The 13,709-nt window shown below is 49.2% G+C and overlaps 1 protein-coding gene across 2 annotated transcripts in view; it reads right to left on the bottom strand.

Annotated features, from left to right (window-relative positions):
- The window catches only part of Rasgrf1 (Ras protein specific guanine nucleotide releasing factor 1), a 107,676-nt gene that overhangs the window by 75,329 nt on the left and 18,638 nt on the right, over positions 1-13,709 (bottom strand). For both annotated transcript variants that reach the window (XM_048792930.1, XM_015480209.2), the window contains exons 2-3: positions 11,412-11,518; positions 3,931-4,078 (exon numbers count right to left, since the gene is read on the bottom strand). In XM_048792930.1, the coding sequence (XP_048648887.1) occupies positions 3,931-4,078; positions 11,412-11,518 (255 nt within the window). The remainder of the gene's footprint in view (positions 1-3,930; positions 4,079-11,411; positions 11,519-13,709) is intronic.

The raw sequence follows: 13,709 nt of genomic DNA, 5'->3' as shown, positions 1-13,709 counted from the left end.
ACAGAGGGAGTAGCTGGGGAAGGCACCACAGGATTGGAGTGAGAATAGACAGGCTGACTTCATGAATGAGTGACCTGTGCATTTGCCCCATGTCTAGTTTATACTTTTGCTATTATTGTCTTGAGATTCACCAGCGCCTCACATTTTCATTTTGTTCTGGGTCCTGCATTTATATATCTGATCGTGAAAAAAGAGGCAGACAAATGTTTGTCCTTGGATGAAAAACTCTGATGGGCAGCATTAGCCAATTCCCATGGTGAAAATGCTCTTACCTTGCCCACTGCAAGCTATCAAAGCTCAGAAACCAGCTAGCAAAATTCTTGAAGATTTACCAATTGGCTCTTGCAAGCTGGTCTGAACTGGCTGAAGCACATCTCTGGATATAGATGAAGGTCTCAGTAGAGAAAGAGAATATGAACAATGCTGACAAAATGGCATGTGCGAGTATGGAGACCAAGGTCAGTGGGAAATTGCCTTAGCAGAAAAGGCTGGGTGGCATGAGGGCAGGATGTCTTCCACTCATTTTAAAGTTGCTTTCTGTTTTAGCAGAGGAATGCCATTGTATCTAAAGATTTCACAGTCTGTGCCATACAGCAGCCTGTGTCACAGGGCTGGGGACTGAAGGAAGAGCCACCATTGAGTAGCCACTAGGTCTTTGGTGGATACTCCAGTTTGCTTCATGCACATGGCAGGATTGTTTCTCTGAGATCTCTTGAAATTGGGTCTAGTCCTGTGACTTGCTTTGTCCAGTGAAATGTGAGACTTGTCACGTGTCATTTGCCATGATCTTTTCCCCCACTGAGTGGCCAATGAATTTCTTTCTTGTTTTGCTTATTTTTTTTAAAAGATTGGTGCATTATAATTATACCTCATATTGAAATTTGTTGTTACAAGTTTACATGCACTGGGGCGGGGGGTACTGGGGATTGAACTCAGGGGCACTCTACCACTGAGCCACATCCTCAGCCTTATTTTGTATTTTATTAGAGGTAAGGTCTCACTGAGTTGCTTAGTGCCTCGCTAAACTGCCTTTGAACTCGTGATCCTCCTGCCTCTGCCTCGTGAGCTGCTGGGATAACAGGCAGGCACCACCACGCCTGGCTTGAACAGTGAATTTCTTGATGACTGAAGCTCCTTTGGTCTGTGTCCTGGTCTCTGAGGGGAGGAAGGAGATAGAGAGGTACAGAAAGAGAGAGGTGGGGGGAGAGGGAGACTACAGCCGGATAGCTTTACCAGTATGGGCTTTCTTTCAAAGCCATCTTTTAAAACCTCTTTTGCCTGGCAGGGTAGTGCAGTGCACTCAGTTGGAAGTATTGCTCCAAATTCCCAGCAAATGGGCCTCTGCTGCCACTTTGAGGCAAGATACACACACACACACACACACACACACTCACTCACTCACTCTCCTGATTGACCTATTTTCTGTTCCCTAACACCAGATAGGCCCTTTACACCTATAGCCCTTCTCTGGCCTACAACCCCCTGAAACCTTTCCAGGACCTGCATGGCCTGACCCACACCCTCCCAGGCTCCAAAACGACTCACTTCCTGAGTCCAAACTGACTCCCGGAAGGGATCAGGGAAGGAGTGAGGCCCCAGCACCCAGTTACTAGCTTTGTGACCAAGGGAGTCCAGTATCATTTTTCATTCCCTCTGTCACTGAAGAGATCACCTACCCACGAGTCTCACCCTCTTCCACCGTGGCTGTTATGGCACTGGTCACACCGTACCACAACAGACCTGAGAGGCTGAAACTTCCATATCCTTGGTGCCTACCACAGAGTAGGAACCCACTTACTCATCAAGCCCTTACCTACTATGTGCCAGGCAAAATAGAAGTGTTAAAGGACACTGCCCGGCCCTCAAGGAGTTCCCTCCCAGTGGGTGGAGTGACAGATACACATGGGGCCAGTTCTAGTGTTTTGTGCAGAGTTTGGGAAACCCAGGGAGAGATGGCAGAGAGCATGCTCTGGGTCTGGAGTCCCCAAGGAGGAGGTGCTTGAACTTAGGATTTCACCAGGTGGGAACTGTGGGGATGAGAAGGGCATTCCAAACAGAAGCACCGGCATGTGCAAAGGCCAGGAGGCAAGGAGACAGCTATGGAGTGCTGGCTACTGCCTGAGTGACTATAGAGAAGGGGCTGGGGAAGAGGATGAGACTCAGTGAGAGAGGGAACCAAAAATGATACTGGACTCCCTCAGTCACAAAGCTAGTAATTGGGTGCTGGGGCCTCACTCCTTCCCTGATCCCTTACGGGAGTCAGTTTGGATTCAGGATCTGTGTGGGGCTAGGATAGACTCCAAAGATTCTCTACAGAGGGGAACTGATTCCAGAATGAACCAGGTGGGTTGAGAGGGGCTGGTGCTGAGCTAGGTTCTGAGAGTACGAGGGGGTGGGTTGGGTGGTGGTGGTGGCAGTGGGGGGCCAGAGGTTCTGGGTAGAGTGGGGAAATAGGCAGGCAGGAGATCCTGGGTCCTGGGTCTGGGTCCGTTGCTTCCTTGCTGAGTGAGATTGGACAGGTGAGTCGTGCTGCCTGAGCCTGGTTCCCCCTGTGAAACGTGGGTGACTGACTGGTCCTAACAGGATGGCTGTGGGGACAGATAAAGGAGGTCTGACAGTACCTGCTGCCAGGCCAGAGAAGGTGTGTTGAACCTGAAATTTTTTTTGAACATAAGGTTCCAAGTTGATGTTATTACTAGTTTATTATTATGTTTATTACTAGCTTTGTTCCTGCGGGGCAAGGAAGAATTGGTGGCTTTAGGTCTTTGAGCATTTAAGAACTGGTTCCACTGGCATGTGATGGGGTCTCATGCACAGAAAGCTCTATACTTGGTAGGTCTGCTTGGGGCTTCAATCTCTGCTTCTGATATTTTGGAATTCTTGTTAATTTCCTCTTTGAACTATGTCTTGTAAGAGGAGCCTGTTGGGACTATGGAACACCCTGCAGGCTCAGAGCCTTGGCTCAGGTTCCTGCCTCTCACTGCCCTCTTGCCTCCCTGGATGGGCTCTTGGCTGCCAAGCCCCATCCTGGGTCCCAGGACCTCTGCTACTCTCAGCCCACGGAAGCAGATAATGGAGCCAGCAGGGGGAGGCTCGTGTCTCATCCTCTGAGGGGGCCTGGGTATAGGTGAGGGTGGGATCGAATGGACACCCTGCATTAGGTGGATAATTCAGAGGACCGAGGAGGTGGGTCCTTATGTGATGTGTCCAGATGGTTCTAAGCATTCTGGGAAGGTGAGGGGGTAAGAGGGCAATAGATTATTCAGTGATGGGGGGACCATTAGAGAGGTCACTGACCAAGAGCCAGTGCGTCCCAAAAATTAATGTAAAAAGGATCCCCTGGGATGTTGGTTAAATCCAGGAGGCCTGGGGTGGTGAGATTCTATATTTGCAGCTAGCTCCAGATGAGAGGCAAGCTGCCTCCTCGCTGACCACACAGCCAGTAGCTGGACTCCAGGGGTGCATCTGCCACAGCAGGGCCACTGCTGCCTGGTGAGTCTCATGGCAGGCATGAGAAGGGGCCACCTTGGGGCTGAGCTCCTAGTGCATACTAATGACCTACTAAGGACCCTATGCTCTCCATAGTCCTGGGCTGATGGTTCGGAATGCTTAGCCACTGTGGTCCCAGCACAGTCTAGGAACTTGCCCATACCTGAGCTCACTCAGTCCTCATCCCCTTGTCAGGTAAATATGAAAGGCCCTGTTTTACAGACGAGGAAACTGAGAAGTAGGAGGACTTGCTCCAGATGGCACTTGGTAAGTGGCAGGGGTGGAACATGAACCCAGGCTGACTGCAGGACCTTCCCACTGGGCAGCATGGCCATCTTTCACATTCAGTGGCTGCAGCCAGTCCTGCTCCCATCATTCGCCCCCTTCCTGCAGGAGCCTGGGCCCCGGCCAGCCCCCTCAGATCCCCAAGCCCGCAGTCACCTCTGCTTTCAGCCGCTCTATCTCGATCTCACCGTCCTCGATCTGCTGGCGAAGCTGCTTGGCCACCGTCTTTTCTGTCTCGACGATCTGCAGCAGATGCAGGTACTTCTGCATCAGTGCCTCGTGCTCGGTGGCCAGAGTCCTGTAGCTGTGGACAGAGGGACACAGAAGGTAAGATGCTGCCTCCCTGTGCCCTGGTGATTGCTCCAGCCCCTTGCAAACCCCGGTCACTCCAGGTGTCTGGAGAAGGAGCACACACACAGCCTCCACTTTGGGAGCTTTGCACTGGGAGGCCTGTCTTAACCTGTCTCTCCCTCTTTCCTTGCTGGGTTAGCTCCATCCTCTTCCATAGGCTAGTTCTGGTCCCAGGTGAAATGCTATCCCCAGGAAGCCTTCCCTGGTGGCCATCAGGCAATGCAGGGTGTTTCTTCAGCACCTGGGCTCCTGACCACATGATGGGTGGCAGGGGCCATATCTGTGTTGCTTGCTCCTATACCCCTGGGGTACAGTGTCTTTTCCTTAAAGTCTCTCAGTGGAAGAAATGCTTGGGGGATGGATATTAGGCTTTGCAGGAGAGTCAGGCACATACTTTTCACTGTTTGGGGACATCTGAACAACCTACACAGTGCACATGACTGCCAAATTTTGAGTCACAGACTGCTAGTGCTGTTGGATCGATGAGGGGGGCAGCAATGAGGACTTGCAATCAGGTAAGACCTCATTGGAGGAAGAGGTCACCCCAGGGAGGAGAAACCCAGGCTTTGACTCCAAGCCCAGTGCACTGGACACACACACTTCAGAGGGCAACTCTGGGTGAAAGACTTGTGTTAGGGGTCACTTGTAACAGGGCTAGGTAGTTAGGTGTTGCCAGATCAGAGGACTCCCCAAAGAATAAGCAGAGGGTGGAAGAAATGTCTCATAATTTGTATAAATAGCAGACTTTAGATGTGTAGAGCATCAGAACAGAGGTGGAGGTGGGGGACTTGGAAGGTCAGAGGTGTCATGGCTTGTGTAAGGTCACCAGGCCCCTAAAGAGAGAGCCTGGTCCACTATATTCTAGCCCTGGCCCTCTCTCTGATGCCCACAGCATCAATGGGGCCATTTGAGGGTGTCAGAGCTGGGGAGGACTCTGATTCCAGTAAAGAAGGTGAGAGAAGACTCTGAGAAGGGGACCTCAGTATCCTAGGGGAGGTGTCTGTCCACAGGGCCAAAGCCAGGGGCCTTGAAAGGCAGGTGTGTTTTATTTTTTTATTTCTTAACATACATCACAATAGAGGAGTGCATTACATTAATAATTTTTTTGCATTACAATTCTTAATATACCTTTATACCACAATTTATCAAATCTCTGCTTGTATATAAGGTATGTTGACACCAATTCACATCTTCATACATGAATTTTGCATAATGATGGCAAGTGTGTTTTCTGATTGGGAAGGAAGGTTTTGAGCTCTTGTGGCATAACAGGTCTGGGGCTGAGGCTCTCTGACTTCCTCTTTCTATCCAGGAGGCCTGGGGTGGTGAGATTCTGCATTTGCAGCTCCCCACACTCCTACTCCCTGTGTGCTCCAGCCCACCCCTACCTCAGAGCCACCCCTTCCCACCTTCTCTCCCCTGCCCCAGCACAGCCCTGTATCTCCCTTCTCAATGGTGAGGAGCTCCCCTCTTCTCTGAGCATGCCCGTCAGGGCCCCTCAAGCCCCTCTGTCAGGTCTCTGCCTTCCCATGCTTCCTGCCCTCCCTGTGTTAGCAACCATCCTGCTCCATGTGTCTCCCCTCAGCACACAAAAAAGGTTCAAGTACCACCCCTCTTTGGACATCACCAAGCTGTCCTGGGCCTCCCTGACTCCTGCTTTGTTGAAAGAGGGCCTCAGTGTCCCCACTTTCTCTTCCCCTCTTCTGTCTGGCATTTTCCCCAGCACTTGCAGGAACTGGGCCCCTCTGTCTCCTATCTGCCAATTGAGGGCACTTTCCCACACTACTGTCCAGCTACCCTGGACAGGGCTAGTGAGTGGGGGCCAGGGGAGGGAGGTTGGTCTTTGCTGCACACGGGGAGCCTGTCACATAAGCTCACTAAGCCTCTGTGACTCTTGAGGTAAAACAGGACAATGATAGCTTCCCTACAAACCCCAGGTTTGAGGTGAAGACCTGGAGGGTCTTGGCGGGAAGCAATTTTACAATAAAAGTGCTGCACCAAGGTGGTGACGGGGCCAGGGCAGCTGCAGAGTCCTGTCCCCTGGTGGTGTCAGCAGGTGCTTTCTGTGGGAGAGGGGAGGGGTGGAGGAGAGCTGCAGCTGCACCCTGGAGAGGAGGAAGACGTGGACCCTTAGGCCAAGGACACCTGGTGCAAAGACCTAGAAGTGGGCCTGGGCAGGAATCTGAGGGAGAAACCTGATCTGAAAGGCAAACCCCTATTCTTGTCACACCTCCCCCTAGAGATAAGTAACAGCTGTGAGAGACAATTCTTTGGATTACAGTACTATCTGGTTAATATGGGGAGTTTTGTGCTCCTCTTAGGAAAATGAAGACCAGCTTTTAACATTTTTTTCCAGCTGCCCAAGAGACTTAATTGTCTCTACTTGCAAATGAAATTCAGCAGAGAACAAGGAGTCTGTTTCCATGCTGCCAGCCTCCCTGACCTGAGCACGAAAACCTGCTTCATTAGCCTAGTCCTACTAATGACACCTCATTGTGCTTCAGTAGGAGAAGCCTCCTCTGCAGTGTGGTCCTCTTGCCCCACCCCGCCCCCATCCTTCCCTCCCTCTCTCATCCTCCCTCCCAACATCCATGAGGAGCCACTGGATGCCTCCCTCTGCAAGCTCTGTCCTTACAGACTCACGGGCTCTCAGAGCTAGACAGGAACTCAGGGATCATGAAGGGCCGTTGGAATGGCCTCATTTGATAAATGAGGAAACTGAGGCCCAGAGAAGGGAAGCACCTGCCCCAAACAACAGTGGGTCGGCGTCAAAGCTGGCACTGGCTCTGTGCCCTCTCCTACTAGGTGGTCTGGTTCGGGATCTAGTTCCTTGTTGTAAATGCAGAGTATGAAACGCATTCCATTTTATAAATCTACACACACACACACACACACACACATACACACGTGTGCACGCGCCACAGAGGCATCCCATAATACTCGAATGATATACATGCAGTGTGAGAGAACATTGTGTCTCTAATAATATTAATACCCTACCGTGCTTATTTTTGTGCATAGAATGTGTCTATTAAGTCTATGTAAATAAAAACTAAATTGGGAGTATGTAAAAATACTGTGGAAGAGAGCCAGCGCCTCCTCTCTCTCTCTCTCTCTCTCTCTCTCTCTCTCTCTCTCACACACACACACACACACACACACACACAGGATACAGCAGGAAGGCTTATGTTGCCCCAGGTGCTGCCCAAGAGGCCTCAGCCCGGCCAGATTGGCCGACAAGTAGTCCAGGGAGGTGACTCAGTTTCTCTTTTCAGTGACCATCATTATGCCTTTCCCAGTCTCAGTGGGAGATCCTCCTCTGAGGCCAGTGTGCTGGCCCAGGCTCTAGGACTTGGCAAGCAAAGACCAACAATCTGCCCAGCCACTGGCACCTCCCCCTGCAGCTTCCAAAAGATGCAGAGAACAGAGAGGTTTCTGTTCAGAGGTAGGTGTGTCCCTTTGCCCAGCTGCTCCTTTTCAGGGAGGAGAGGCTTCTGGTTTGGGTGGAATCTGCCTTACCTGGGAGTCACAGAGCCCTCAGCTGTGAGTCAGGATCTGGGGCACTGCATCCCCCACTCAAGCAAATCCCCAGGCCCATGCGACACTGTGTCTCAACTGTCTGTGGACCGACGGACCCTCCCTCTGGGTTGTTGTAAGGAACATATGACACTCTTTGTGTAGCATTTTGCAGATTATTGAGGACTGTGCTGGGGACACACTGTACAGATGGGCTGCTGGAGGCCCAGACTGGCCTTGCAGGTCAGGTGGTTTGTTATTATTCCACTGGCTGCTTGGAGCCAGTTTTCAATTTAGTGACTTGTTTTAAAAATGACTGTCCTCTATCAGTGGCAGGCAGGACCCTAAGACTTCCGGCCCTGCCCAGTATACCTGTCCTACATGAGTGAAGTGGCTTTTACTAGAGCCTACTTTGACATGAGCCTACTGTCACTAGGTCATGTTGATATGGCACAGGTGACTTAAGATAGGGAGATTATCCAGGTGGCACACCTAATTACAGAAGTCCTTGAAAATGGGGAGCTTTGTCTGACTAGGGGGAGAAATCAGGCTGAAGAATCTTTGGCTTGAGGGTGGAGGGGACCATGTGGTGAGGAATGTGGGTGGCCTCTATTTGCTGAGATCCACCTTGGCTTACAGCCAGCAAGGAAACAGGCACTTCAGTCCTACCACCACGAGGGACCAAATCCTGCCAACAACAAGGAGGAGGCTGGGATTGGATTCTTCTCTGAGCTTCCAAACAGGAGCTCAGCCAGCAACTCCGTGATTTCAGTCTCTCAAGGTCCAAGGCAGAGACCTTGGCCAAGTCCTGACTTCTGATCCAAAGAACTGTGACATAATGAAAGGACATTGTTTGAAGTTGCTAAGCTCGTGGTGACTTGTTATGCAGCAGTAGAAAAATAGAAATATTCTCTTCTAAATAAATTATATCGTATCACATATCATTATTTAAATATTTGTAGTTTAATATGCATGTTGTGAAAAGCATAGTTTTGTTTTGTTTTGGTACTGGGGATTGAACCCATGGGTGCTGAACTACTGAGCCACATCCCCACCCCTTTTTTATTTTTTTATAAATTTTGAGATGGGGTCTTTCTAGATTGCTTAGGATGTGGCTAAGCTGCCTTAGCCTCCTGAGCTGTTGGGATTACAGGCATGTGCCACAGTGCCAGGTGAAAAGCATAGATCTTAACTACACAATTTGATTAATTTTGATGAATTTATAGACCCTCATCAAGATAACAAAAATTTCCACCACCCCAGAAAGTCCTCTTAAACCCCTCCCTAGTGAGTCCCTATCCCTGAAGAAACTACTGTTCTGATTTCCATCATCCATGGATAGTTTTGCCTCATACAGAATTTTATATAACTGGAATCATATTGTACTATTATAGCTTGTACTATTATGCTATACTCATTCAGCATATTGACTTTTAAATTCACCTGTTTCACTGTACTTAACTCTATTTGACTCCTTTTTATTGCTCAGCAATATTCCATTGCATGGATGTACCAATGTTTGCTTGCACATTTGCTTGTTGATAGACACTGTGGCTATTTCTAGTTTTTGGACTACTGTGGATAAAGCTGTTAAGGACATTTGCATATGGGACTTTTTGTGGACATTTTTCATTTCTCTTGAATAAATACCAAGAAGTAGAATTGCTGGGTAATAGCATAGATGTATATTTAGCTTTTTAAGGGACTGCTTAACAATGTTCCAAATTGGCTGTGCCGTTTTACACCCTCTTCAGCACTGTGGAGAGTTATCACAGTTCCATCCCCTCTCCAGCAACTGGTATTGCCAGTCTTTATCATTTTAGCCTTTTATCATATGGGTATTGATATTGCCTTTAGAAAATTTTTGCATTAATGGATATTCTTTGTCAGTGTAGTCCTGGTTATCAGATTGCACAACAAATTAGAATGCTATAATGCTTCAGTACTTACAAAGTCCCTTGATGTAAAGATCCCATTTGAGTTAAATGAAATGTTTGACCTTCAAAACAACCCTATTATTGGTTCTACATTAATGTTGGGGAGACTGATGTCCAATTGTTCTCCCTGAATCTGGGTTCTTCTTCACTTAGTTCTGTCCTTGACAATACAAGCAATTTCTATTTCAAATCATAGCTTTGGTCACGTTACTCCCCTGACATAAAACCATCAGTGGCTCCTATTGTTTACAGAGGAAAGGTCAAACAACTCAGCAAGATATTAGAGATCAATTATGGTCTGATGTCAGCTGATTGTCCAACCTCACCTACTTTCTAACACCTAAACTTTGTCTCTACATTATCCTTGTAGTTATCTTTCCTGTATTACTGCCTTAAGTAAAAGGCATTTTACTTAAAGGTTTAAATGCTTAAACTCATCAAATCCACTCTCCAGTCTTCCACTCAGGTCAGATTTATTCTATCTGCCTTCCCCAGATTCCTTCATTTCCCTGCAGATGGAGTTCATGTGTCTCTCTTGTAGTGTGTTGTACTTGACACAGCCTTGATACCCCAGAGTTATTTGTGCATAGGACTAACATCTCCCCGACTAGACTGTGGTACCCCAGAGTTGTATCCATCTCTGGTCTACCCAGCACCATGCACAGGGCCTGCCTTTATTGGTTCATGTGTTAGTTCCTGGTCTCCATATCAAAGGACTCTCCTGGAGGACAGAAATAGAGATGGCCTAATTCCAGGGCTGCAGTCATTGCTATGGTCATAATAAGTGTTTCTGTCATAATAATTGTTGGTTCAGGGGCTAACTAGTCTGATTCAAGACTCAAAGAGGGGCCCTGGGATCCATCCATCCATCCATCCATCCAACCATCCATCCTCCAACCATCCTTCTGTCCATCAATCCATCACCACATATACTTTCAACACTCCTCCACTGTTCCATCCACCCATCCTCCATTCATGCATCATCTTCTTCCACATATAAACTCAACATCTAGCCTTGCATCCACCCTTCATTCATCCATGCATCTTTGGGTTCTTCCAACCCATGTTTGCTGAGTACCATTTCTATGCTTTTATCAGTCCCTGAAAATGTGAAGAATTATACCTGGTCCCTGTCTTCAGGAACTTAGTTTTATTAGGAAGGCAACCATATCTAAACTGAGCTAGAAGCATCTATTGCCTGGAGGGTGAACCTGGGTTCTCCATGCTCAGCTCTGGCAGGGGATTGTTGGTTCCGGGGCCACACCTCCACCCACAAATCCATCAATTCCCTAGGACCCAAAAAGGACTCATCCAGCTTGGAGGCCCACCTTCACTGTAGCAGATATTGTCATTTGCCTGTTCTTCCTCCAACCCCATCAAAGTTCAGAAAGGTGTAGAAAAATCTCAGTACCTAGATGAGGAAACCAAGGCCCAGGGGGAAAGTAGGACCAGTCCATGGTCACACAGCAAATTAGTGGCTGAATTTGGGTTAGAACCTCCACACCTGAGACTTTGGTAGCCAGAAAACCCTTCTACCAAACTAAATCACACTTGGTTCCCCTAACATTTAAATAGGAATTAGTCTGGTGGAGCAGGGTGAGAAGCTGCAGTGCCATTCCTGATGGCCTCTCATTTCCTGTGGTCCAGAGGTCCAGCCCCTGAGGGTGGCCCTTGCCAAGAAATGCAGTCATTCTCCCCTTCTCTCCTCCTTTTCCGCAGCCTCTTCTGTCTGGGATATGGATTTGCAGAAGAACAAGGTGCTTGGTTTAGTCTCTTCTGCCTAGATTGTTGGGTGGGGGGGGCTTCCTGCCCTGGGAGTGGGGTGAGACATACCTGGCATGAGCGATGGCTGCCACCCACTCGTCGCAATCCTTTGCATCCTCTGTCCTCAGCTCCAAAGCTTTCTGATTCTCATGGGTGAAGTTCACTGTGAAGTAATGCTGTGCCAAGAAAAAGAGAGCCCAGTCACCAGGATGTCCACGAACCAGTGACTTCTCCTGCTGTCAATCTAGTTGTTTTGCCAAGCGCTCTCTGCGATATCAGCCAGGCATAGATCCATTATTGTGGCTATTGGAATGCTGTTCTATTTAGTGGTTTCATACTCCTGATTAAAAAGCCTTTTGTACAATGTAACAAAACCTATGCTTAGGATGTAACAAGGAAGCAAAACCCACAAAACCCTATTTGCCAACAAATTACAAAAAAAAAGCGTTTTAAACCATCAGGCATGCTGGAGGGAAGGCAGGGAAAACACCAAGGGAACATCCCTTTTGGGAATTGGGTACCAATTCAATGCAGTTGCATTTAATTCACTCCATGAAACCTGACTAAGCGCTTCTCTGAATCCTGGGGTTAGAGTGGTGAATCAACAGACACGGTCTCTATGAAAATCCACGGAAAGCCACCTCGGTTGGGTGCAAATGACTAACTTAGAGCTGAGTCAAACATGGGGCCTGCCCGCCCCCTAAGGTCGCAGGGAAGTGGAGGAGCCAGACAACAGATATGCATCTGCAATATTGTTATGTGAGTTAAACACCCATAAAGCTCTTTGAACAATGCCTGGCACTTAGTAAGCACTATCTCCGTGTTTGCTATAATTAATGCAGTGTGATCACTACTGTACTGGAGGTAAGAAAAAGAGCCATGGGGTGCAGAGAAAGCCACCCACTGATTGAGCCTGGAGAAATCAGAGAGGGCTTCCCAGAGGATGGGACATTGGTCCTGGTTCTGTTTCAGTTGGCTGGAGGACTGGGGGTTCCAGTTATAGCCCATGGGATGTTGGGGACTAGGGGAGCAGGAGGGGTACATTATGCATCCAATTCAGATGGCTGAGGGCGGGCCCCCAGGTGCCGAGCACTGGAGTGCATGTGGGAAGAGAGAGTAGGGAAAACTCCCAAGTCTCTGCTCTGGGCAACTGGAGGGTGGGGTGCTATAAACTGGGGTCCACTAGCAGGATGACAATGGGTTTCAGGGGGCAGGGATGGGGAAGGGGTACAGACATGCAGATTGTGAGGGTCATGCCCTGAGAAGCAGCCTCAGGGTGGAGATGTGACTGGGAGAGGGCTCAGTCAGATAGAGGGCAGATGAGCACCCTGCAGCTGCCTCTTGGGTCCTGCAGGCCATGGTGATGCTGGGAGGAAAGAGAAGGGGAGGGTGCCAAGAGGGGTCCTTGGCCCTGCCACTTGGAGGGTGCACCAAGGGCCAGGCACAGTGTGGCACTGTGCCAGAGATGGTGTCTCTCCCTCAGTGTCCAGGTGGCAGGGAGCAGCAGCTCAAGGGGTGGTGTGCCAACTAATTTTAGCTTCTGCTGACATTTATTGTATTTCTGCTAATTGTCGTCCTAGGTGGCAGTCAGCATGTGAGTGTGTGTGTGAGAGAGTATGTGTGTGGGGGGAGCAGGAGAGAGACTTGTTGCAGAGTCAGTGTCTCTCCTTGTTTCCTAGGAAACAGATAACTGGGGCTATAGAATGAAATGTCAGCTACAGCCTCAAATAACTGAATTTGAAGGCTCTGGTGGGCCCCTCACCCCCCGTGAGAAGGAAGCAGGTTAAAAACAGAGCTGCAGGTGGCTTCCCCATCTCTGGAAGGATGATGAACACCCCAACGCTCATCTTTAATGATCTTATTCTTTTCCCCATATCCACTATCTGTCTGATAGTGATGAATCTGAAACTCAGAGAAGTCGAACTACCTGTTGAAGGCCACACAGCTGGAATGGAACACAAAGGATGACAAGCCTTCCTGGACATTGACTCATGCCCTGGGCTTGGCTCCAGGGTGCACAGATGAAGAAAGCAGGGTCCCTACCTCAGAGGAGCCTGTAGGAGGTGAGGCTCAGGATTCCACCTCAGACCACATGGGTGTGTTCAGGGTGGTGTGGCCTTAGATGGGGTCCTAACTCAGAGGCAGGCCTGCTCAGCTCCACACAGGCACAGCAGGGTGGCTAGGCCCCTTTAGAGCCTCCAGGGGACATCCCAGGGCTAGATGGTCCCACTGCGGCTCAGATCAGGAATGGCTCCTTCCCCGCTGAATTACCCTGGGCATGGCTGAGGCCCCCACCTCCTAGAAGCTTCTTCCCAACCAGTCCTGCTTCAAGGAGAAGCAAATGGCTCCCCACCACCCTTGAGGAAC

This window comes from Marmota marmota, unplaced genomic scaffold, assembly GCF_001458135.2.
Source record: "Marmota marmota marmota unplaced genomic scaffold, marMar, whole genome shotgun sequence".
Taxonomy (NCBI): Eukaryota; Metazoa; Chordata; class Mammalia; order Rodentia; family Sciuridae; genus Marmota; species Marmota marmota.
Note: the sequence above shows the minus strand (reverse complement) of the source record. Positions and strands in the feature narration are given on the sequence as shown.